Source organism: Diplotaxodon limnothrissa, linkage group LG16 (genome assembly GCF_057381915.1).
Source record: "Diplotaxodon limnothrissa isolate DT_005_m linkage group LG16, D_limnothrissa_male_GT1.1, whole genome shotgun sequence".
Lineage (NCBI taxonomy): Eukaryota > Metazoa > Chordata > Actinopteri > Cichliformes > Cichlidae > Diplotaxodon > Diplotaxodon limnothrissa.
The window spans coordinates 34,853,853-34,877,290 of NC_140611.1; the positions used below are offsets into that span (position 1 = coordinate 34,853,853).

Consider the following 23,438-nt stretch of genomic DNA (forward strand, 5'->3'; position numbering starts at 1 on the left):
ATGTCTGCTTGTTGTCGGTGACTCATCGCCACCATTTAACCTCGATGGTTTTAGCAAATGGGTGAAATGCTTTTGCAGAGAAGTTGCCAAAAGAGACAAAGTTAATGAGAATGAATTAAAGTGGTGAAGCCAATGTTAAATATTGGAAAAAAAAATAAAAAAATCTTTGCTGTATTCTTAGTGTCAGCCAGGAGCCTTTACGCATGAACCGTCTTTATTGCTTCACCATTCAGCTGTTTACAGCACATTGAGGAAAGTTAGTATATTTCACCCAGAAGAACAACAAACTCACATGCTGGCGTGGTAATTTACTCTGTGCTAGCTTTGAAATTATGTCCATATGAATAACATTAAAACTGCCATTTTGCATTTTTGTAACGCTTCAAATTAAAAAGAAAAGCAACGCAAACACAAAGGCTGGTGTGGGATAACCGGGTAATTCACGTGTTAGATATTTTCCGCTCAGGTTTCACTTGATCAGCCGTATGAGATTCAAACAAACAAAGGTTTACACAGCTTGAAGTCTGCTGTGCATCACGCCACTCTCTATTTACTTTGGCTACATAAGAGCACTAAGTGGAGGCTTTGAGCCTTTTTTGAGTTTTATTCAGTTGCATGTTCTTTCTTGTTTCTGAGCTTTTTTTTTTTTCCTGGTGTGGCACAGTGTTTAAAGAGAAGGGAGGGGTAAGCTTTAAATACAGAATCTTTTCATTGTAATTTTATATCTACAGTACTAGGAGAGGGGCATTGAGGGGGGAAGAAAAGTCCTGGCACAGCTGCGGATCAGAGAGGAAGGAACAGAGAGTAGAGGAGGAGGAGTCAGGGACAGGGGATAAGAAAGGGAGTCTGAAAAGAGAGCGAGAGAAAAGAAAGAGGTGAGAATGTGAAAGGCAGAAGAAGTGAGAATGAGGGGAACCCCGGAGGATTGTTTGGGACATGTGATCAACAGCAGATACCTCCATGTGTATGTCGCAACAGACTCCAGTTTAAGAGTTAGGATAAAGGAATTTCCTCTAGAAAAGTGGTTGTTGTTGTTGTTAATTGTGATTAACGATCTGAAGACAAAACAGATTGAGACAGATGAGATTACTGCAAATATGTTCTTTTTCATAACGGAACTGAAAAATTGGTCAGCTGGTGATTTGTTCCACATCTGTAAAGCAAAACACTTCATTGTAATTTTATCTGGAGGGAGACCGCCTTCGAGATTTCTGCAACTCACAGCTGTCTATGACATATTGGATAAAGTATGCATCTGTTACTGATAGAAGGGAGGGCTTTAAGCAAACAAACTGCAGCAGAACTGCCAAGAAGTGATTCGCTGCTAGTGAAAAACGTTTTTCATTGGTTGATGCAGTTTTTGGTGTTTTGCCATAATGTCACAAGGACCTGGGTGGGAATATTCCCTTCATACTTCTGTCATTAGAGAAAATGGGTCACTGTGAAGTGTATCTCAGAGCATTTGCTTCCGAGTAGATTGAACAATAATCTTTTTGTCAGTCAAGATCTTCAAAAACAGGAGAACATTATTTCATGTGCGTTGTCCTTTAAAAATTAGAGTCATGCTGCTCATATACAGTTTTTCTTATCTAAGACTCTTTTGGCAAGACACGTGCATGCCAGAACTGAACCCAAGGGGTTATTAGCAAGTATTAGAGGTTCTGATTGGTTGAGAGGTTTGGATTCAAACTCAGTAACTGCACAGTTTAATATAGTTTAATCAAACATGTTTTAAATGTATGTAAAATCAGCTTTAGCTTGGGTTACTTGTTTAACCTTCAACTACAAAACTATACCCTCTTCATTGAGCAGATTTGATAATGCAAATTATGCATTGTGCAACTATGCACATTTAATTCAATCAAAAAGCAAATAATAAAAATCGGCCTTGAATGAGACTTTAACATTAGCCACAGTTAAACTGGTGTTTTGTACCCATGGGATGGCCGCTGAGCAAAAGGAGCCAGCACCACAATGTGACCAAAACATCACAGAAAATGAACAGATGTGGCAAAATCACAAGTAAAAGTGAAGGAGTACAAAGAAGGCGCATGTGCATATTACGGGATGCCACAAGGGTCAAGCTCAGCCACAGTCCTGCCTCTTTAGCTGATCTCAGTGATAGCTGATGGATAAACAGATTTACGGACATTCAACATGTTAAAAATATGAAAGAAAACCAAAATGTGTTTTCCAGACAAGTATTAAAATAATAAGTAGAATAAAGCAGAATAACACTTAATAACTTAAAAATCATATAGTAACAAAAACACATACATGAACTGATAAAGTGCAGATGGAAACTCATGGCACTGAGTCCACTCAGCCTTGTTGTACGGGCGTTGAGGCTACGCAGGTTCATGGTCTGAGTGGGAGGGGCCTCTCATGATGTCCAGTAGCCTGATTATGTATCTGTCAATATAAATGCCCTCTGAAGATTTTCACCATTCTTTACAGCACCTTCTTGTCAGCTTCAGAGACAGCCCATGTTGTCAAGAAGCTCTGCAGATTTTCATGCTGTGTTTGTCTTAGTATCATCTGTTGTCACAGATTTCTGCTCAGATCTGTCTATAGTTTCTCTTTTCCAGTACTGAAAGTTACCAGGGCTGTGAAAGCGTCAATGCCTTGCACACCAATTGCTGTCTACCTAGAAGGTTCACATGAATGGAGAAGACAGAACTTTGGAGATTCAAAAACATATTTTAAGATGTTTAAAGGGAAAAAATAAGATCAGTCAATATACAGAAATCAATAGCTAAATTTAAAAAGGAGCTTCTGCCATCAAAGTGTATAAAAGGCTTCATAGAAACTCAGTGCAGATTTCAGTTATCCTTCCAAGAATGCTTTAATTTACCTGTTGTTGAATAATTATAGTTATTCATTTATTTGCATAACCAAACCCAGACAGTCTGGCTCCAGCAATTTCATAGATACAACCTTCTGGAGACAGAACCATGTGGCCAGTCCTGCCTTGACCTTATCACCCCTTTTTGTCTGTGCCTCCAAAAATGCAAACTGCAGTAACTTCAAGGGCTTCATTTGGCAATAAAGAGAAAGTGATAAATTCTGTGTGTCGCCCCTGGGCTTTCAACTTGAGTGATGTCACAACAGGAAGGCGGCCTTGTGCTGACCCCCGTCTCCCTGTGCTCGCTTATCTGTCCGATCCTAACAGTGGTCCAGAAAATTACGGTTTCTCTCTCCAGCAACAGATATGGTTTGTACCTGCAAGGAGCTGATCACTGGAAACAAACTCTGTGATTTCAATAACAGATGACTCGAGGAAGTACTTGGAGTACAGCTGAAATAGTTCACATGAATGAAGTCATGGTTTCCATTTCGGAGATAATGCTGAAATAATGTTGGATCAATTTTATCTCAAAATGTTTTGGGGAGGTTTTTGGCCTAAATGTGGGCTCAGATAGTGTTTTCCTTACAGATGCAGATACAGATCTCTGCTTCCAAAACCCCCACAAAAACATCTTCCATAACAATGACTGTTTGTCTGATTCTTAGGGCTGGAAACCATTAGTAAAAGTGCATTTCTGTTAATACAATAACGTCACATTACTTTAAAACAAGGTTCCTCCAGCAATGTTTTGAATAGATGATGACTGCACTGAAAGCCTTTAGAAAATGCTGCGGCTTTTAAATTTGCTAACATAATCACTTCCATGTATTTATCTAAAAGTCCTCAAACTTACATTTTAAAGTGAAAAGGGATTGTGAGGAAAGTCACTAAATGGCCTGGAATTTGTGTTGAAAATAAAACTAAGCAGGACAAAAAACAGGAGTGTGGCAGAAAGTTCATAAAGATACTGTGTCCTTTGATAGGGATAAGGGTAAAGAAAGGGAGATTGGAGAGCTTGAGGGGGGATATGAGAAAACACAGGCTAATGCGAAGGGAAAAGTGGGATTTAAAATGGAGCCTCCGGCAGCTGCGGGGTTTGAGGAGAGGATGCAGCGTCCTTAAACTGCTGTAGCGCAGAGGTCAAACAAAATGTGGACGCAATAAATCTCTCTTGCCTTCGGGCTTGCTGCTTCTCACAAATGCAGAATCCCTTGTAAAAAGAGAGAGGAAAAAAAGAAAAGCCTCAAAGCTCTTCCCCACCTGAAGAATGATAGTGGCTGGACATGTGCGTTCCATCTTTTAGCATTTACAAGTCAACATGTGAATTATTGGAAGTGTTTCAAGATGAGATGCCCTTGAAATGTTGCACATATACCAGCAGCTTTGTGCAAAAACACTGTTGCTGTTTTCTGACTTTTATGCATGTGACCAGCTTAACTATGTGCTGCCCACATTCATCCGTGTTCTTGCATTTTGAAAACGATGCAAAGATGAGGGAGAGAGAGGAGACAGGCATGTTATGCGAGCACCGCAGTCTGCACATGAAAATGCAAACAGATGGGTGAAAATGATGTGAGCTGAGGACAGCGTATTTAAAATTTCACAGCGCGGATTTAAAAACTGAACTGTTGTTTAACCCCTACAGTGGTGTCTAACCATGCAGATCATTCTAAATGAATTTTTTTATTGGTATCATCTTAATAACAGAGAAATAAACATCAAGAAATCTATAAAAAAAGTCAACAGCATCATGTTTTTCTCTGGACTTCTTACCTCTATAATAGACTGTAGGTAAAAGATGGTGACATCAGACCAGGTCACATGGTTTGTGACCTACTGCTTTAAAGCCGTTTTGGTTGTGGTTGTTTTTTGTGTTGTTGGGTTTGTTTGTTTTTTCTCGGAGGATTAGAGGTGTCAGCTAATTTTACTCAATTTACTTAGCAAGGTGCATTGGCAGACTGGGTAGGTGTATAAACACAGACGTCCTAATTAGTGCTAACAAATAATTAAAAAACAAAAACATTCAGACGGACTTCTCGGATGGTCATATTATCCATAGTATTTCTGGCTAATATGACAGCATAAACATGAATGAGAATCTTGAACAAGCCGAGTTGATGCAGGTCAGACAGTGACAGACCACCTGTGTCTGCATACACCTCTCAATCAAAGCAGCCACACATTTTATCATGCAAAATTTTAAACCTTAATATGATTTACATGAGGTTATTAAAGTTAATTTCTTCTTTAAAGTTGTACATTTAAAGAAGAGAGTCTGGATATCAACTCATTTTTGGACGCAGCCTGGAGTGGTCATTTTGGGAACAGCAGCAGAGTTTGCCATTTGGAGTCACTCTAGATGTCTGAAGTTCAAGTTGTTGACATTAGCCCATTTCAAATGCAGCAGTAGTTGAATATTTGACCATGAAAACCGATCTTGACAGTGTGTCATGCGAGAAAAGATAGTTTCCTCTTTGCCCTACACAGACCTGCTGGTTTCATCTGGCAGTACTTTTGGTCTATTTAGTTGATAACAATATCACAAAACCAAAACCTCAGTAATTCTCACAGATAACAAATGGCTAAGTGACTCTGCCAGACATCAGACCGTAATGGTTAAACAGTCCAGTCATTTGCTTTTCAGTTAAATGTATATAGAAAGAAAAGTGCCTCTATTACAGTCATAATATAATCCACATTGAAAGAGCGCTGGGGTATGCTACCAATTTATCAGAGTTGGCAAGTACAGTATTCATCCATCAAGGAGGAGGACGAGGCTAAATCATCCAGAAAAAGGCTCACCCAGCACTCTCTGCTTCATTAAATCCTTTTAATCAGAGGTTTATTAGACAAGTTGCTTGTAAATAAATTGCTCTGGCAGCTGAACCAAACCTTGTAGTGGAACTAAAGAATGGAAGAAGAGCATTAAGAAAACAAGCCAGATACAAATTCTGCACTATTTCATTTGAGTCACAGCTACAGTATCTTGTAGTTGTCCAAATTCCAGAGTGCACTTTGCTAGCATTTGGTTTGCACAAACACAAAGGCCTCAAACACTAGCTTTCTTTGTATTCACATGTTTTAATCAGACATCGTGAACAAACTCTGCTGGAAAGAAATTTCCTCTCAGTCATTTTGAGTATACAATCCAGAGTTTATTCCAGCACATCTGGCTGTATGTTCAGTTGATGTAAAACACCAGGGTGCTCTGACCCCTTGTATAAGTTAACTGTCTGCTCTGGTAAACTGGAATGTTTGACATCATCCTTTTTCTTTTGCAGCTTACCTGCTCTTATGAGGACAAACCACAACTATTTATTTATATTAACACATTTGAAAAATCTGGTGAAAAAAACAACTGTTTGTGGCAGTCCGATAATAGTTCCATATACCCTTGATTGTATTTTCGGTGAGGACCACTTTAGTCAAAAGTCGATTCTTATTCCATATGACAATGTGTGCCTTGGGCTTCTGCGTATGCTGGAAGCCTAAGGCATACATTCCTGACTTCCATGTACAAACATGAAGCAACAGTAAGACTCGCCATGACAGAAAAGGGAAAAAAGAAAAAACTATCACTGACAAAGAAAAGGGTTACCATGCAGACCTGTGAAGTATTTGCACTTAAATGATCGTGATCAGCAACGATGAGTGTGAGCACCTCTGTAAAAGGCATTTTGCTGATCTGGAGGATTCGCGCGTGTGTTAATATAATTCCACAATCTGTCCAAGGATGAAAAGGAGTAGCTGGGTTAGTGGTGGGTTGCAAAATGGCTTGCAGAGGCAACTGCAACAGAGGGCAGACTAAAGCAACTGAAATGCTGGGTCCTATGTGAAATTTGAGAAATAAGTTTTATCATCTAAGACATCAGTTCATGTGGGCTGGCAGTGTGATCAGCTTTTATCAGCTAATGTACCATGGCCGACCTAAACTAACATTAGGTACAGTTCGTTTTTATGCAGTGTGTTATAATTAGCATCAAGAATAAATGCCTCAATGTTTTACATATTTGATCATAAGTCCATTATTGTCCATAATAACTATTCTGTAATATTTTAAGTACATCCACAAGTGTTTGTGTATTTTCTTTAGCTTGATCAGTGAGCAGCTGGAAGCATCCCGAGAGGACATGAAAACCACGTTTGACAGGGTGCAAGGATTAAGTGGAAGATTTAATTTAAATCAAACAGCTACACCTGGCAAGGTCTAGAGTCACTTCAAGACTTTGTTGTGCATTTTCACATCCTAATAGCAAGAACGGCCTGTCGGAATGCATCCAGTAAATCTGTCCCCATTCTTATTTTTTGCTTTATCTTTAAATTATAGTCGGTATTTCACAGCAGAAGTCAATGCAGGCAGTTTCAGAGTCATCAGTCAGTGAGATTTAAGACTTGGAACATTAAGAATGATCACACGGTTTGATGGATTAAACATTGATGCTTGTATTCCCGAGTGTGTTGGAATAAATTTGTCTAAATGATAGGTTACGTACTGCACAATGTTGCCATGTGCAATCAGACATCTGCAACATATTTTGATGCAGAAAAGCAAAAATAAACAAAAGAACCTATGTGGTCACGGAGTAAACTGAACATAATCATACTTAGAGCCACAGTATAAAACAAAGACAGACCAGAACACTAATGCTCATTAAGAAATGCAATCTGTTTGGAGTCAGTGTGAGAACACTGCATTGCACTGTTTTTCAAAAGAAGTTAAGAATTCTTCTGATAAGGAGCCAGAAAAAGATTGCCCTTCAGTTGACCTTTGACACTGACCTCAGCAAGAGCCTCAGACTGTGCTGCTGAATCCAAGTCTAAAAACTTCACTGTTTAGCAACTTTCATTTTATCATTCTCAACAGCTTGAAGTCCTGTAATTATAAAGAATTCTCACTCTTGAGCACGATTTCTGTTGTACAGCATAATTATCTCATTATGATAATGTGCCACAAAGACACAAAGGCACACGACCAGTTTGATAGAAGCGACCCCTGCAGCAAACTTAATTAAAACTGAGAAAATGCCACAATGTAAACTCAGTAAATTGCAAATTCAAATTTCCAGCTCTGCCATGGATATGTAACATAAGATGGAGATGAATCCAGTCTAAGGCAACAGAAGCACAAGACATAAAGACAAGGAGCGGGTGATGTGTACTTCAGCAGGACCACAATCGTCCACTGACTGAACACAGGAAGGGAACAGCTCATAGCTGCGGTTGCCTCTTTAAAAGGAAGAGCCAGTGGAGACGGGGGCCTGTTGATGGAAAAGCCTAGACATGCAATCATTTTAACTTTCCTGGCCCGAGCTTCCTACCCCTCCCTCGAGATTCAGAGCTTTGTTTGTGAAAGCCGAGGTGAAGAGCATGTTCAGACTAGAGTGTTTCTTCAGCTTTCAAGCCCTGTCAGCATCATACGGTAAATCGTGCACACTGCTGAATATTAAACAGACAGGATGCCTTTTTCTGATGTGTTAAAATGCTAGAGGAAATAAAAGAAGGTAGATTGAGGTATAATCACAGGGTGTCGAATCACGTTGCAGCAAAGCACTGTTGACACGAGAGCCAAAACATTGGGTGTCCTTTTTTTCTTTTTTTACCTATTATGACTCCAGCTCTGGGCTGGGATGGCAAATACCTCAGTCAGTGTTTGTGGAACAGCAACTTTAATGGACAACTTTATCAGTGGACAAGTCGCAGGTTGACCTAAAGGCCATATGCAGCGGGAAGATTTATGTTTGGCCTCGACACTCTGGGCTTTTAGAGCAAGAAAGCACAGCTGCAGCAGAGCCACCCCTCAGCAGCTGTAACTCATCTGCATCTGGATGAGAAATCATAGTTACAGTCCTCATGGTATAAACCATGTCAGCTACGGCAAGTTACTCTGACTGAAAAGAAGGGCTTGTTCAGAACAAAATGTATGATTTTTATAAACTTAACATCAACTGGAAACTATCTTTTAGAAATTAGATGATGCTGTGACTGTCAGTTTAGGCCCTGTACTCATTATTGTTTTTCTAAAAGAGATCAAGGATCCACTTTTAAATGACTCATCATTTCCATAAGTTCATTTTCTAACCCCTCCATTTCTGGCTGCCATAGCTTCTCCCCAAAAGCAGTGTGTTATGAGTGCTTCCATATTAGCCAAGGAAAATCCATAAACTATCCCCTTTTTTTTTCGTTACTCACATCTGCCAAGTACATCACAAAGTAGCTTTCCCAGGTTTTCTCCTGGTGGTCGGTGCGCGTCATGACTTATGAGAAAGGATGTCGGGTTATCTGGCCTATGTCTGGTGAATGATACTAAATGATAGCAGCAGTAGACACGTGAGTCATGTTGAAAAGATCCAGACTCCATGTTTTAAACCAGGAGAGGAAACCGTCTGCCCTGTTAGCTGACTAGTGGAAAGTACAGATCTAGAAGTAGAAAGGGAGCATGCCTTTTCACCGATGTCACAGTCAAACCGTGGCGTCTGTGGAAAAGTGCAGAACCTGCAACGAATTAGCTGAAAGGAGGGGAAAAAGTGACCCCCCCCCCCCCTCCCCCCGACTTCCCCCCTCTTCCTCGGGGCTTGCGGTGGGGTAGTAAAGACCACTCTAAAAACCACACTTCTCTTCCAGTAAATTTCAAATTCTCCCAACACGCAGTGTTTGAAAACTCTCAAACCTGCGCAGGAAAATTTGCTCCCCAGCTCTGTGGCCAACAGCTCTGCCAGACATCCCTGGTTTTATGTCTCTGTATTGAAATGCACTGACGGTACACACAAATTACCTCCAATACCTTTGAGATAACATTTACCTGAATGGAAATTCAACAGAAGCTTGTCTGAGACTTCACGTCAAACTGAATCAGTTAGAAAGAGTTTCTAGTTTGATCTTGTGAAACTGAATACAAGAATGTTTCATTTGAAAAACAGACAAAGTTTTAATTCCAGATATTGAGATCCATTGTTCAAATAGTTCCAAGAAAATGAAGAAAAATGTTCCATGTGAAGTATTGCTTCTCATTTTGGAAGACCACCACCACAGTGTGGGATATAACTGGCTGTTGAGAGGCAGGAAATTTTATTTTTGCACTATGTGTGTTGTTAGTGTCGTCAAATACTTTGTGGTCGATTGAACAGCGACATCTGAGAAAACATACCTTCGGGGTGTGTTTGCTAGTTGGAGTGTTGATCCCCTGTGTGCACAGTTGGTTAGGAGAAACAATCTATGGGTGATGGCTGTTGTACCTCGAGGTCATTTGTACTAGCCTATCATGTCTGGCTGAGTGTGCCTCTTTTTTAAATGTAACTGATGTAACTATGGAAAAAATACCAGATTAAGTTCAAAGTGCCCAAATTATGTTTTGGGTTTTTTTTTGCCATCTTTAAAGTGGGGCTTCAGAGCTTTCTTCCATTACTAAATCTGGGATTTAAATAATCCCGGGACAGCGAAACAATGGATGTGCAGATGCCATTTTTCTTTTGCTAAAAATATCTCAGTCATCAGCAAAGCAAACCAACTGTTAGCACATTACTTGGCTAATGTTGCTAACATTACCATTAGATTTCATTGTGTGGGTTTTTTTTTTTTTTTAAATAATCAGAATTGTGGAAAATTGAAGGCTGATTTGAAAACAAAGTAATTTAATAATTCTCTAAAGGATACAGATGAAAGTAGATGACAATGCTACTAATTTAAGAAACAGTAGCACCACTCACTGATTATATTGTACACTGTGTAATTTAATAATTTTTTAAGAAGTCTTTGATGCTAGTTGAAACATGCATGGTTAAACTGCAGTTTTGTCATAGCCCTAACTATGCTCATAAACTCAAAGACTAGAGTTACGACACATAACCAATGTTGCCTTGACAGAGACAGGAGAGGATTACATTATACCAAAATCAGTAAAGTAAAGTAAGGATGCTATTGCAAAAAACCCCTGGGATTTCTTTTATATTTTTATTTTTTAAAAACTCTGTTCTTTTGAACCACAAGAACACATAACATAGATCTGCACCTGCTTTCATATTGTATATATGTAGTTCCAGCAGTCATTTGTGATAAAATATATAACTAAAGTAATATCAGCTGGTAGGAAAGAAAACAGCAGCAGTAGTACAGTGTAAAGGGGGTCATTCCACACCATTGTCTGAGATATTACCCAAATCACTGCTTCCCATCCTTGTGAGATTAGATGTAATGAGCTTAAGAGTGTCTGATTACACGGTGCATTTGTACAGAATCCAAGTCCGATTTCAAAGGTCCCAATGTTGATGGTGGATTGTTGAAGAGTTAAGCAATACTCATATTCTCAAGCTATCATTAACTTGCGTTGATCTTGTAAGGAGAATCTCAACATATCTCACAGATATGTTGAGGGTCTCTTCATTTCGTCACAGAAGGTTCGGCTGCTGGACTGCACTGATAGCCATGACTGATCTATTATTAATGGAATTCCCGAAAATATGTTTTTGTTTTTAATTACTTGATTTATCATTTTATTGAATTCTTTGACCATTTTTTTATTAACCAAGTTGAAAATCTATAGTGATTTTTTTTTTTACTGCCTTCAGATATTCATCTCTACATGACTTCTGAAGAATGTTACTTCACATAGAATCAAATGTTGGTACATATGGAACAATGTTTTTCTATTTGATCCTCAAATGTCATCATAGGTGTCAAATTTTCATACTGATCTGACTATAACAAATATAGAGATCATAAAACTGTTTCATGTAAATGCCATGAGATGTTCATTAAAGAGCATCTCAATGTGTACTTCACATAATAAGCCACGTTTTACTTTAGTTTATTGGCATATTTCAGTCTTCCTGTACATCTGTGATGACAAATACATGTGTGGAAAATATATTGAGAACTACAGAAAAGCTGAAAGAATGCGTGAAGTGCCACTCTGATTTGCGTTTGAGTCACCTCTTTGCAACTTCCTGCATCCTGCAGCTGGGTAACCTGACTTACCTGCTGTCTAAAGCTTAGAGCTGCCACCTGCTGTTCGTATCAGGAACAGGTAAAGGTTTCAGAGCATCTGCAGACCTGAAAGACCTGGGCTCATGTTTACAGAACGTGCCAGATGTCTGTTGAAGCCAGACAAACCACATCTACATTTCTTTCTCTTTTTTCTGACCAGAACTCTTTTTTTTATATTATTTATTAATATTTGGGGGGATTTTTAAGAATAACAGTTGGTATTTAGCTGGCAGCATGGTGCATTATTATTGAATAAACAGTTGTTTGTTAACTCATAAAGCAATCTCTGAACTAAATTGAATAATTGGCTTTATGGGAGAAACTCATAGGTGGCTGCAGGTTTTTCTCTTTTGAAAAAGAGTCAAATTTCTGAGACGCTGCTTCTGGAGGAAATGATCTCATGTCTAACTGCTGGAGACTTTACCCCGACAGCGAATCACGTTTTCCAGACCCTTTTTTCCCCTCTTACAGTGTGTGCAGAATATGGTGGAAACCTTGTTTGTACATTTAGAAGTACACATTGAGCCATCCTGACCTTATGAGCAATGAATATCAGGATAGGCCACAGCGTACGGTTAGGTGTTTCAAAACCAAGATTTTTTTTCCCACTGCAATCTTCATTATTAAAATGCTTTGTTAAAAGAGGATATCTTCAATTCAGCAATTTCTCTACAGCGTCCTATTATAAAACAAGAGCTGTTCTTCAGTGGTTTTGTTTTGTATTCAACTGACACAAATTCCACCTTCCAGGAGATGACATGGACTGCACGGCAGACGGCCAGGTGTACACAAACAGGGACATCTGGAAGCCAGAGCCATGCCGGATCTGTGTTTGTGACAACGGGCAGGTCCTGTGCGATGAAATTCAGTGTGACGATCTGAGTAACTGTGAGAAGATGTACATCCCAGATGGCGAGTGCTGCCCCGTGTGTCAGACTGACTCATCAAGCAGCGGTGGGACGGGGAGTTTTGGTGAGCCTGAACCTTTTGTCTGTGTTTGTGGAATTGAAGAAGAATGTTTTTTATTTAATCTGGTTGGTAGAAGACACGGTGATTAAAAGAAAGGCCTTCTCAGATCTTTATCACGCTTTAACACAAATTTAATCCCAAAGAGAGGGCAAGAAATTAAACATTATCGATCAAATAAACCTTCCCTACCATGTAGTTCAAAGCTTTCAGAAATAAAAGCTATAACAGCAGATTGTTTGGGTTTTTTAGTTTTGACAGGCTGCCAAATAATCTACTGAGATGATGTATGAATTACTGCTGCACATCAGTAGCCTCACACTAAGAATGACTGACAACCGATTAATTGTTTTACTCGTCTATTTTGCTTTTGACTGACCTGCGTGTTTATCCCATAATGATTAATGAATTTCTTTGGAGCTGTTTCAGTATATGCTGCCTACTGAGTTGTTACACTGATGATTTGTCTGCATATTCCTTACATGTTTCTTCCTTACAATTTTTCTATGTTTCCTCCTATAGATGGGGGTAGAATTTACAAGGTAGGCCAGTTTTGTGATCCTATACTTTATGTTCGCTCTGACTTCCACTGTCATGTCGTGTGAGTCTGAAAGTTGTTGTCACTTCTTATTGTTTGCGCAGGGTCAGAAGGGAGAACCTGGAGATGTTCCAGTTGTGAGTGTTTCCTACATTTAAACCTGCTTAACTGACAATTTTAAATCCAAAAACGTAGCAGGATGAAACTGATGTGTTTGATGATTTCCCTGCAGGTGACTGGTATCAGAGGCCGCCCTGGACCTATGGTGAGCATCTTTTTTTCTTTCTTTACCGGCAGGATTTACCAAAAAGAACATTGCTAATGTTCATCCACCACAGTTGACACTAGATGGCATGAGAGGACAGCCGCATCCTGCATAACTTCACCTTAGAAGGAGGTCTACACAGCAGGATAGGCCTCCAGTCAGCTGGGTCACGGTGGCAATTCAAGCCGTGCCAAGCGTGCTCATTGTTTTGATGTTACTGCAGAAGTGTCAGGGTCAGATTTTTTTTATTGATTCTTCTTGTCTATTCTGACAGGGACCTCCCGGCTCACCAGGAGAAAGGGGATCACACGGACCCAAAGGAAGGCCTGTAGGTCACATCAACAAGCATTCACAGACAACTTAAGAACAGAATATAAAAAGCATGAAGATAGGAAGATAGAAAATCTGACCTTTTCCTGTTACCAGAGCATCACATCCTTCCTCATTTTTTTCTGGCAGGACCTTTAGAGAACACGTGGGTTTGCACAAAATAACAAACCACAGTAGTATTTATTACCTTAATCAAGACAACGCCATCACTTTATTGTGTCTTTCTCCATTAGACTACGGCAACACTAACAATATTTATCATCTTGCATCATATGCAAGCTATAAATAAGGACGTCATGTCTGTATTATCGGTTTGAAACACCCACTTCGCTATAATTCACATGACATTTGAGCTTTTTCATTACTGGGTCATGAGAATGGATCCTCACTAACTCACTCAGCTTAAAGCCCATTCGGTTCAAGGACAAGTGACTAACGGTCAAAAAGTGATGTAATGTGGAAATTTGATCTATGATGTGCTTAGCAAGCAAAGACGTGGCAGCATGATGAATGAATGTGCTCTGCTCGGTGGAGTTTCAGCAGAGTTGAGGGCAGCATTTTGCTGGTGATTTATTAATACATAACCAATGGTTTTCCTGTTGCACACGCTTTACAGCTCGCAGTTCATAAACAAATGAAAATTAAGTTTAGGTACATCTGTTTTATTATTTTCTTATTGAAGTCAGTGACATGTTCTAGAACACCTTCTGGCTTTACTAACTAATTGATTGGTCTTCATTTGCATCTTTACAATAAAATCCAAATAAGAGCTGAAACCCACTGCTGAAAGGAATAAATCAATATGTGTGTAAATCAGTGTGAGCAGTTTTAAAAATACCTTTTAAAAAGTAAATTAAACTCTCTCTCTCGTTTACTCTCCAGGGAATACGGGGCCCTCAGGGCTTTGACGGCGAGCCTGGCATACCAGGTCAGCCTGGTGAACCAGGACCTCCAGGGCATCCATCACACCCAGGGGTGAGCCAATAAACAGAAACACTAGAGTTTAAACTGCAGGCATCCGTGTCAAGCCTTACATGGTAAGCTAACCTGCAGTGTTTTACCTGCAGGGCCTGGGAGCCCAGATGGCTGGAGTGACTGACTCAAAAACAGGACCCATGGCCATGTTGAGTGGCTCCAGGGTAAGAGCATGACAGCACTAATATGGACCGACCTTAACTGGATGTTTAATTAAATCCTTCAGCTGAAAAGCACCAAACTGACGCACCTATTTATCTCAAGAAATTAGCTTTGTTCCTGAGTGGATAACTTTTTTTCCCCACTTGAAGCTTTGGCAGAAAACTTTGGCACCAGTCTAGAACAGGTGTTCTCATTTCTTGGAGTTTCCCTAATACGTCTAGTACTTAATTAAATAAAGCTCCAAGCTCCAATAAAGCTCCTATGTTTTGCTAATTATGGATAAAATATAATTAAATAATGGTGTTATATTTTCATTAACTCTATTACTTTGCAGTTCCACATCTTCTGTGAGTTCCTTCGTCTTTTCTGTCTCACTCTGTATCTCCCTCTTGTTCAGTCTTTGGCAGTTTCTAAAAGAAAAATGAAAAGAGCCACTTTTGAAATTTCTTTTCACTTTGGGTTTGCAGCCTGTCCAAACAATGTGACCTGCAGGAATTAAGATATGAAAAGATGTGGTTAAAATGCATGTGTGTGCTGTAAACTTTGTCATTGAATTATGAAATAGTGCCTCTTCAAAGTCATAAAAAGGTTTAATTAAATAAACCTTCTTATGGCAAAAAGTTGATCATTAGTCACTTTATTCAGCGTTTCCAGACATGCATATGGTGCATATTTTATTAAGCACTTTGACTGTTCACCGTTGCATTTACGCCAATACTGAAAGGTCAGAGTTCACATATTGTCTTTGTATCATTTAAAGTCCGCCCCATGTCAGTTTGTCGTTTTGCTGTAATGCTCCACTTTGATCCCAATAATAGGAGAAGACAACAAGCTAATGCTACTGTTACTTACTTGTGGATTAGGGCTAATTTATGTTGATGCATTGGGGTCAGTTTCCTTCTGCAGCAACGACATCAAGAGAAGCAATAGGGATGCCATTCACTTCCATAACGTCCACTATGGATTCTGTCTTATTTGCAGAGAGAATAAAGTCATGAGAACAACCATAACAGCAAGATACTGAACCCCAAGTTGCTCTGCATTCGTTGCAGTATGAATGTGTGTGAATGTCAGATAGTAAGCATATAGAAAAGAAGCGCTTGTATCAATGCCTGAATGAGGCATGTTGTATAAAGTGCTTTGAGTGCTAGAGTGGAGTAGAAAAACATTCCATAAGAAGCAATCCATTTATTAACAGCTCAAACACAAACAGAAGCGCACTTTGATCTTCACATACGCTTACCTCCAGACAGGCTTCAACAAATACAACACTAAGTAGACCTGTCTGCAAAACTTTGCACTGCACCAGTGCAATGCGATGGTGGAGCTTTGATTTACTTCACATTTCGGGTGCAGTTGACTAGTCAGCAGCTGATTAAACATGTTAAACGTTGATGATGAAGAAACACGGTGAGCACAGAACTGGAGCTGGTCCTCTCTGAGTCTTCATGTCAGCAGCATGTTGCGCCCTCCCCCGTTTTCCCACAGTGCATCCTGGCGTTCTCTCTTCCTCACCAGCAGCACCTCCTGTTTCCTCCTCCTCTGCAGGCACCTCCGCTGCTTCTGTGTCTCCTGATCCTGAATGTTTAAAATCCAGTAATGCACCCTGCCTCGGGTTGTTTCCAGTACTCTCTCGCCTCACTCTCTGCAGGTGTTCACCACCCCCTCCCAGGAGCAGCCCACGAGCTTTGCCGTGTCAGAAACAATCAGAAACAATCTTGCCCTTATCAACCTCACTCAGCGAGTCCCTTTTCCCCGCTTTTCCCCTGCTCTGCTTACTAACCCCACACCTCCAGGTCTGTTGTTCGCTTCCTCAGTGAAGGGCTCAGGGAAGAAATCCCAGCCTCCTGGAACATCCCATGCCTGCGTGTGAGCAAACAGGAAGTCAGTTGGCGGGAATCTCATTTGAGCATGCTCTCTGTGGACTGTCTGCGCCTTCACTCTGTGAAAAAGATTTAAAAAAAAAAAAAGTCCAAATATGTGGAGCAAATTGAACTGGGCTTTCTTCTAAATATTGTTCTTAACTAAGCTTTTCAATAACTGCAGATATTTTTAGAAAAAGTATGAATCGATGGCCGAAGGAGTAAAACCTCCTGACTAGAAAGCCTCCCAGTAACTTCAAATGGTTTTGAGATGAGCCCCTGTTCTTTATTGTGATACAAGTTATAATTTATTATCTAATTATAATCTTTTATCTAATGTTATTACCCAATTCATATGTAAGTTAATAAACAAAGTAAATTAAGTACTACTTCCCAAAACATTATGCTAATTAAACATAAAGATTACAACTTTATGAGGTTTCACACATTTTTGTGTTTCCTGAACAGTTAATGAAACAAATCTATTTCATTATTTTATATCTTTGTTATTTTTTTATTGTATTTCTTAACACTTAATGTCTGTTAGATATTTGTCTTGTTTAACTTTCATTTTCTTAAGTGTTGCAAATACCTAAATAAATAATGACAATAAAAATGAGTGTGTGCTTGTGTCTCCTAATTTGCATTTGGTCATTTAGATGAGTTAGCAGGATATATATGTAAATGATATTTAGATCTGCAGTAAGTAAATTATATAGAAGACTTTACAGCAGCATGATCTCGCTATAGAAACAGCTACTGTTTCTGTGCACACCCACAGAGTGTCTACTATCACATAGGTGTCATAAGTATCTCTGTGAATGGAAGTAATTCACTTGATTTTTAACTGCTGCAACAAAAAAGACGAACATAAATAGATATATTAACTTAATAGTTTTTGAATAAAACACATTTAACTGATCTGACGTTGTCTTTGTTTCAGGGAGAGAACGGAGCAAGAGGACCTCCTGGGCCGAATGGATCACCTGTAAGTTTGCAACATTTTTATTAATACTGGAGTGGCATTTTATTATTTAGTAGTTCTTCCTGTTTTGAATGTTTTATCCTTCATTTTAAGGGTCAAGCTGGACCACAAGGATCTCCTGGAGATGTTGGTGATCCTGGACATATGGTACTCTAACTTCAAGCATGCATTTTCTCTGTTCCTATATTTTCATTTACTTAATGTTATTTGATTTTTTTGTTTTTGGTAAGCTGCTCATTAGAGAAAATTTTGCTGTCAGAATGATGGGCTGTTGCTGAGTGTTTGCAATCTGTGTTTGTCAGGGTTCACCAGGGCAGAGAGGACCTGAGGGCCCTCCGGGGAAGCCAGGTGAAGATGTAAGTTAGCTTTGAGATGTTTGTCTGCCTCGACTTGTGAAACTTTAGAGAATTAAAAAAAACAAAAACAAAAAAACGATTGTACTTTATTACGGAAATTGATCATTTCAGTAGAAGGGGGCAAGGTGAGTGGCCACCATTTATACAAAAGGTGGCTTAAAAGAAAGAGGAAAGGAAATAAACTGGCGATGACAGAGAATGAACTGAGAATCTGCAGGAAGACTGATAAGGATCATTTGGAATTGAATCATGCAAAGTGCACAAATTAAAATGTGGAGTTGGAAATGAATAATATGGTTCCCCTGTAAAGGTATACATGCTTTGATAAATTACAAAATAATAAAATCTGTTACTTTAGATGTTTATAGGTCTTACACGGTACACCTCAAGCACATTAGAAGCACCAACAGAAACACAGAACCCAACATAGAAAGACGTTTTACAGTCTAATGTGAAAATGTCATTTCCCCACACAGGGAGAATCAGGCAAAGCAGGAAATAGTGGAGAAGTTGGATTCCCTGGATCAGCAGTAAGCTTTAAATTAATAAAAATTAAATCCTGTGCTTTTTAAAATGATTATTATTAGAAAAAACTAATAATGTTCTACTGTGGTTTTAGGGGCCTAGAGGATTTCCTGGAACACCTGGGCCTCCAGGCCTGAAGGGTCACAGAGTGAGTAATCCTTGTTAGAAGCACTTTAAAACAAGTACCAGTGGTATGATGATGAAGTGAACTGACTTCACTTTGCTTTAAACTCTGTCATTCACTTTCTCCATGTTTCCTTAAGAGTAAAGTCAGTGTGCTTAGCCCAGCTCTGCATACACAACATAAAACAGTATGTGAGTCTTTTTCTATCTTATTAACAGGGCCACAGTGGACCTCTTGGACCAAAAGGTGAAACTGGAGCTGTTGGATCCAAGGTATAACTGATGTCAAATCGACGGTCTGTCAGTTTGTGCCACTGGTGGATTAGATGGTTCCCATTAAACACTTTGTTTTGTGTCTTTTTGCAGGGTGCCACAGGGCCCAGCGGTCCAATGGGAGCACCTGGACCTATGGTAAGCTATTCTTAAAGTTTCTGTTGCTTGTTTTTAGTCTCCACAGAGCCAGTAAATGCTCAGAAACCAAGTGACAGTAACAAATTGCCTGGAGCAGCCCCGTGCAGATGATGCAGTTTATTATTCTTTTAAGCAGGCGTGGACTTCAGTGTCGGCTGCTTTTGGATTCTGCTCTCATTTTGAATCAACTAAACATGTATTCACTTTCCTGTAACTAAAGCTTTTCACCTTAAACCTTTGCATAAATAAAAAGTAGGTGTAATTTATCACTCTCTGTGGATAACAGGGTCCTGCAGGGATGCCGGGCGAGAGAGGACGCCCTGGACCAGGTGGTATAGCGGTAAGGGCGATGACACCACCTGTGTGTGTGTATGTGTATATATTACTCTGACTTTTGAACCAAACTGATGTTTACCTTGCAGGGTAAGCGTGGTCCTCCTGGTAATATCGGGAAATCTGGTCCGATGGTAAGTCGCAATATGCTGTGTTTTACTTTTGTGAGTTTACTGTGCACCAAAAAGACTAGCATGACTTTTTGGAAATCCAAATTAGATGCTTAGGTTAAACTGAGGAAAATATATTTGGGTTGCAATCATCAGTCTTATTTTAAACATGTTTATGTGTTACTCCAAATAAACATATGTGAACTAGCCACATGAGCAATAACGGACACAGAAAAGTAGTGATACTTGCATGGTTGCTGTGCCCTGTTGTATGTCAGCAACCATTATGTTTGCATAATTTTAGATGTGACTTGGGTGATGAAGTTACAGTAACATCCTACTGTCAATACTCTTTCTTAACAGGGCCCCTTGGGTCTCAGTGGATCACCTGGATATCCAGGGGCCCCAGGTATGAAGGTAAGTAACAAAGAACATAGCTATTTGCTCTTTTATGCTTTCAAAGCCAAACATATCACTTTTATTGTTTATATTAATTGTTCTTGGCTTTTGTTTTCCACAGGGACAGCCTGGCCCCACAGGTGTCCGAGGTCCAGAGGGGGCACAAGGACAGAGAGGAGAGACCGGTCATCAGGGGAGACCTGGCCCCATTGGCATCAGGGTTAATTTCTTACTTTGTCCATACTTACACGCCACACTTTCACTTTTGCGCATTGATTTAATTTTCTAATTAGAGAGTTTCTATGTTCACAGGGGCCCATGGGAACAGATGGAGGCCCAGGTTCCAAAGGACCAGTTGTAAGTTAACACTTATTTACTCCAGGCTTGTTATTATTAAGACTAAGTGAAGTCACAAAAAGAAACACGTTTTAATTTCTTACAGGGTACTGTTGGTCCGCAAGGTTCAGGCGGCCATCTTGGGCCCCGTGGCCCACCAGGACCTCAGGGAAGCACTGGTCAACCTGGGATCAAAGGACAACTGGTAAAAGGCCTCAGAGTTTGAACTGAATTCTTGCTTTTAACTGCCAGAGATTTTGTAAATGCTTAATGAACAGTAAGCTATCGCTTTATGTGCAGGAGACTCACATTTTTGCATTTCTGTGTCAAAGGGAGATGTTGGTGTTGGGGGATTTAAAGGAGAAGCTGGACCTAAAGGGGAACCGGTAAGATTCAGATCAAATAGTCAAACTGATGCAGATTGCATTATAAATCCAGACTTGCCTCTTACTCAGTCTTCTTGTTCCATGTGTTGATTTTCTAGGGTCCGCCTGGTTCCCAGGGAGTGATCGGACCTCAAGGTGAGGAAGGAAAGCGAGGACTACGTGGAGATCCCGGCTCTGTTGGGCCTCCTGGTCCTGTCGGTGAAAGAGTAAGCCTGGATTCTGCTTCCTACTCTAACACTCACCTTTCACGTAGTTCCTCTTCCAGGGCAGGAGTCAGCTCAGTAATTTGTTCACACAACTTTGCAGTTTGGGAAGTCAGAATTAAAGGCACATTAAATTATAGTTTCTGGGATTCTTCACTTTACTGATGTGGTTTAATATGCACATATTAAATCATCACTTCTCTTTCAGGGATCTCCTGGAAACAGAGGATTCCCTGGTGCAGATGGGCTGCCGGGACCAAAGGTACAGTTTGTTACCATAAATCATGCTATATATACATAATGATTACATTTGTGCTCTGAACACTTTATTTACTGGTTAACCTTTTGTTTACCGCTTGTTTACTTGCTTTAATCAGCAATTTTGTTTTGTCAAAAGGGTGCTCAAGGAGATCGTGGAATATCAGGCCCACCAGGACCAAAAGGTTCTCTAGGAGACCTAGGGCGCACAGGAGAACCTGGTCTACCAGGTGCAAGGGTAACACAAGAACTTGGCATTTTCCTTTTTGAGCTACAGTATTTCCGAAAGTTTCTCTTTATTGCTCTAGCTTCCTATCCTTATGTTTTAAAACTTTTTCCACAGGGTCTTACTGGGACCCCCGGAGTTCAAGGTGCAGAGGGAAAACCAGGACCACTGGTAATTCTGAGTATTTGTATATTTTAATGTGTTTGAATCGCACGTACTGGAGTTTTCTTTAAAATTATGATAAATAACCAGTGTCGGTTTGTGTCATTTCAAGGGTGCCCCAGGTGAAGATGGTCGCCCCGGTCCTACAGGGCCCATTGGAAACAGAGGGCCTGCAGGAATCATGGGAGTCCCAGGCCCCAAGGGCTTCAGTGTAAGGCTGCAGCGTCTCTGAAGCTGTGCCCTAATAGTCAAGTCAGTCTAGTAACGTCATGTTCTGTCTCTAATTCAATATATTTTACTCTTAAAGGGTGACCCAGGAAAGACGGGGGAACAGGGATCTGCAGGAGTGCCAGGTCAAAGAGTGAGTACTATTTTGAGTGCACAAGTGCTGAAGTACGGCAACAAAAAGTGCTCTATGATTAGTTTTAGACTTATTACAGTCAAAAAGTTGTACTTGGGGCCTTGTGCACTTACCTTTTTGATTATATGGCAGAAAGGGAAGGACCCCCAAATAACTTTCAGTGAGTAGCAGGATGATATGTCAGCATTAATGATAAACAGTTAAAAAATGTTTTTGTTGTTTTCAGGAATTGATAAAAAATATATATACTTGGATTTATTAGATCTTTCATGAGCACAGAAGTCATTATTAATGCAATCAACCTAAACCGAACGCAAGCTGCTAGGAGATGAAGGAGTGGATCCCCATCAGGTGTGTAATCGGCAGGATTTATAAGTGTGACTTTGTCCACAGGGTCCTCCAGGAAAAGATGGAGAGGTTGGGCCTGCAGGACCCCCTGGCCCACTTGTAAGTGTCGGATTACTATTTTTTAAAAACTTTTTGCTAAGTCCTTTTTTTTTCTTTTTTTTTTATTATTGCTGTTGATTACATAGAAGTGTTTGTCCTCTAACAGGGTGTTGCAGGAGACAGAGGAGAGCAGGGACCTCCAGGTGAAAATGGCTTCCCGGTGTGTAATGTTTTTGAGGCACTGTAAAAGGACAGAAAGTTTTAAAACAGTTCATGGAGTTGGATTACTTCTGGTTCTAAATAATTTCTGAAAAATATCTTTTTTTGTGTGTTCTTAGGGTTTGCCTGGAAATCAAGGGCCTCCTGGAGAGTCTGGGAAACCAGGTGACCAAGTGAGTCCAACAAAAACTATGAAAGTAAAATGGTAAATGGCCTGCATTTGTATAGCGCTTTTCTAGTCCATAGCACCCCGAAGCGCTTTACACTACATTCAGTCATTCACCCATTCACACACACATTCACACACTGGCAATGGCAAGCTACATTGTAGCCACAGCTGCCCTGGGGCGCACTGACAGAGGCGAGGCTGCCGGACACAGGCGCCACCGGGCCCTCTGACCACCACCAGTAGGCAAACACGGGGTTAGTATCTTGCCCAAGGATATTTGGCATGCAGCCAGGAGGCAGCCTGGGATCGAACCACCGACCTTCTGATTAGTGGCTGACCTGCTCTGCCACCTGAGCTAGAGCCACCCCAAGTAGCCTTGAGTTATATCCAATACTAAATTATTATTGCAAAAGGTCTTGGATGAATTTAAATTTCATGTCTCTTTTGGACTGAGCATTAAAAATGTAGCTTTTTTCTTTCAGGGTATTCCTGGAGAACTTGGTCCTGTGGGTCAGATTGGACCGAGGGTAGGTGAACTGCATTGATTCCAACCAGTCCAAGCTG

The 23,438-nt window shown here is 40.2% G+C and overlaps 1 protein-coding gene across 1 annotated transcript in view; it reads left to right on the plus strand.

Moving 5' to 3' along the window:
- The window catches only part of col5a2a (collagen, type V, alpha 2a), a 42,127-nt gene that overhangs the window by 7,828 nt on the left and 10,861 nt on the right, over positions 1-23,438 (plus strand). Inside the window, exons 2-32 of the mRNA XM_085375150.1 lie at positions 12,578-12,799; positions 13,316-13,335; positions 13,436-13,468; positions 13,564-13,596; positions 13,871-13,924; positions 14,809-14,901; positions 14,994-15,065; positions 17,869-17,913; positions 18,004-18,057; positions 18,213-18,266; positions 18,743-18,796; positions 18,886-18,939; positions 19,134-19,187; positions 19,281-19,325; positions 19,612-19,665; positions 19,748-19,792; positions 20,132-20,185; positions 20,289-20,387; positions 20,480-20,524; positions 20,610-20,708; positions 20,836-20,889; positions 20,988-21,095; positions 21,301-21,354; positions 21,490-21,588; positions 21,694-21,747; positions 21,851-21,949; positions 22,046-22,099; positions 22,493-22,546; positions 22,653-22,706; positions 22,825-22,878; positions 23,357-23,401. Of these exons, the coding sequence (XP_085231276.1) occupies positions 12,578-12,799; positions 13,316-13,335; positions 13,436-13,468; positions 13,564-13,596; positions 13,871-13,924; positions 14,809-14,901; positions 14,994-15,065; positions 17,869-17,913; positions 18,004-18,057; positions 18,213-18,266; positions 18,743-18,796; positions 18,886-18,939; positions 19,134-19,187; positions 19,281-19,325; positions 19,612-19,665; positions 19,748-19,792; positions 20,132-20,185; positions 20,289-20,387; positions 20,480-20,524; positions 20,610-20,708; positions 20,836-20,889; positions 20,988-21,095; positions 21,301-21,354; positions 21,490-21,588; positions 21,694-21,747; positions 21,851-21,949; positions 22,046-22,099; positions 22,493-22,546; positions 22,653-22,706; positions 22,825-22,878; positions 23,357-23,401 (2,012 nt within the window). The remainder of the gene's footprint in view (positions 1-12,577; positions 12,800-13,315; positions 13,336-13,435; positions 13,469-13,563; positions 13,597-13,870; positions 13,925-14,808; positions 14,902-14,993; positions 15,066-17,868; positions 17,914-18,003; positions 18,058-18,212; positions 18,267-18,742; positions 18,797-18,885; positions 18,940-19,133; positions 19,188-19,280; positions 19,326-19,611; positions 19,666-19,747; positions 19,793-20,131; positions 20,186-20,288; positions 20,388-20,479; positions 20,525-20,609; positions 20,709-20,835; positions 20,890-20,987; positions 21,096-21,300; positions 21,355-21,489; positions 21,589-21,693; positions 21,748-21,850; positions 21,950-22,045; positions 22,100-22,492; positions 22,547-22,652; positions 22,707-22,824; positions 22,879-23,356; positions 23,402-23,438) is intronic.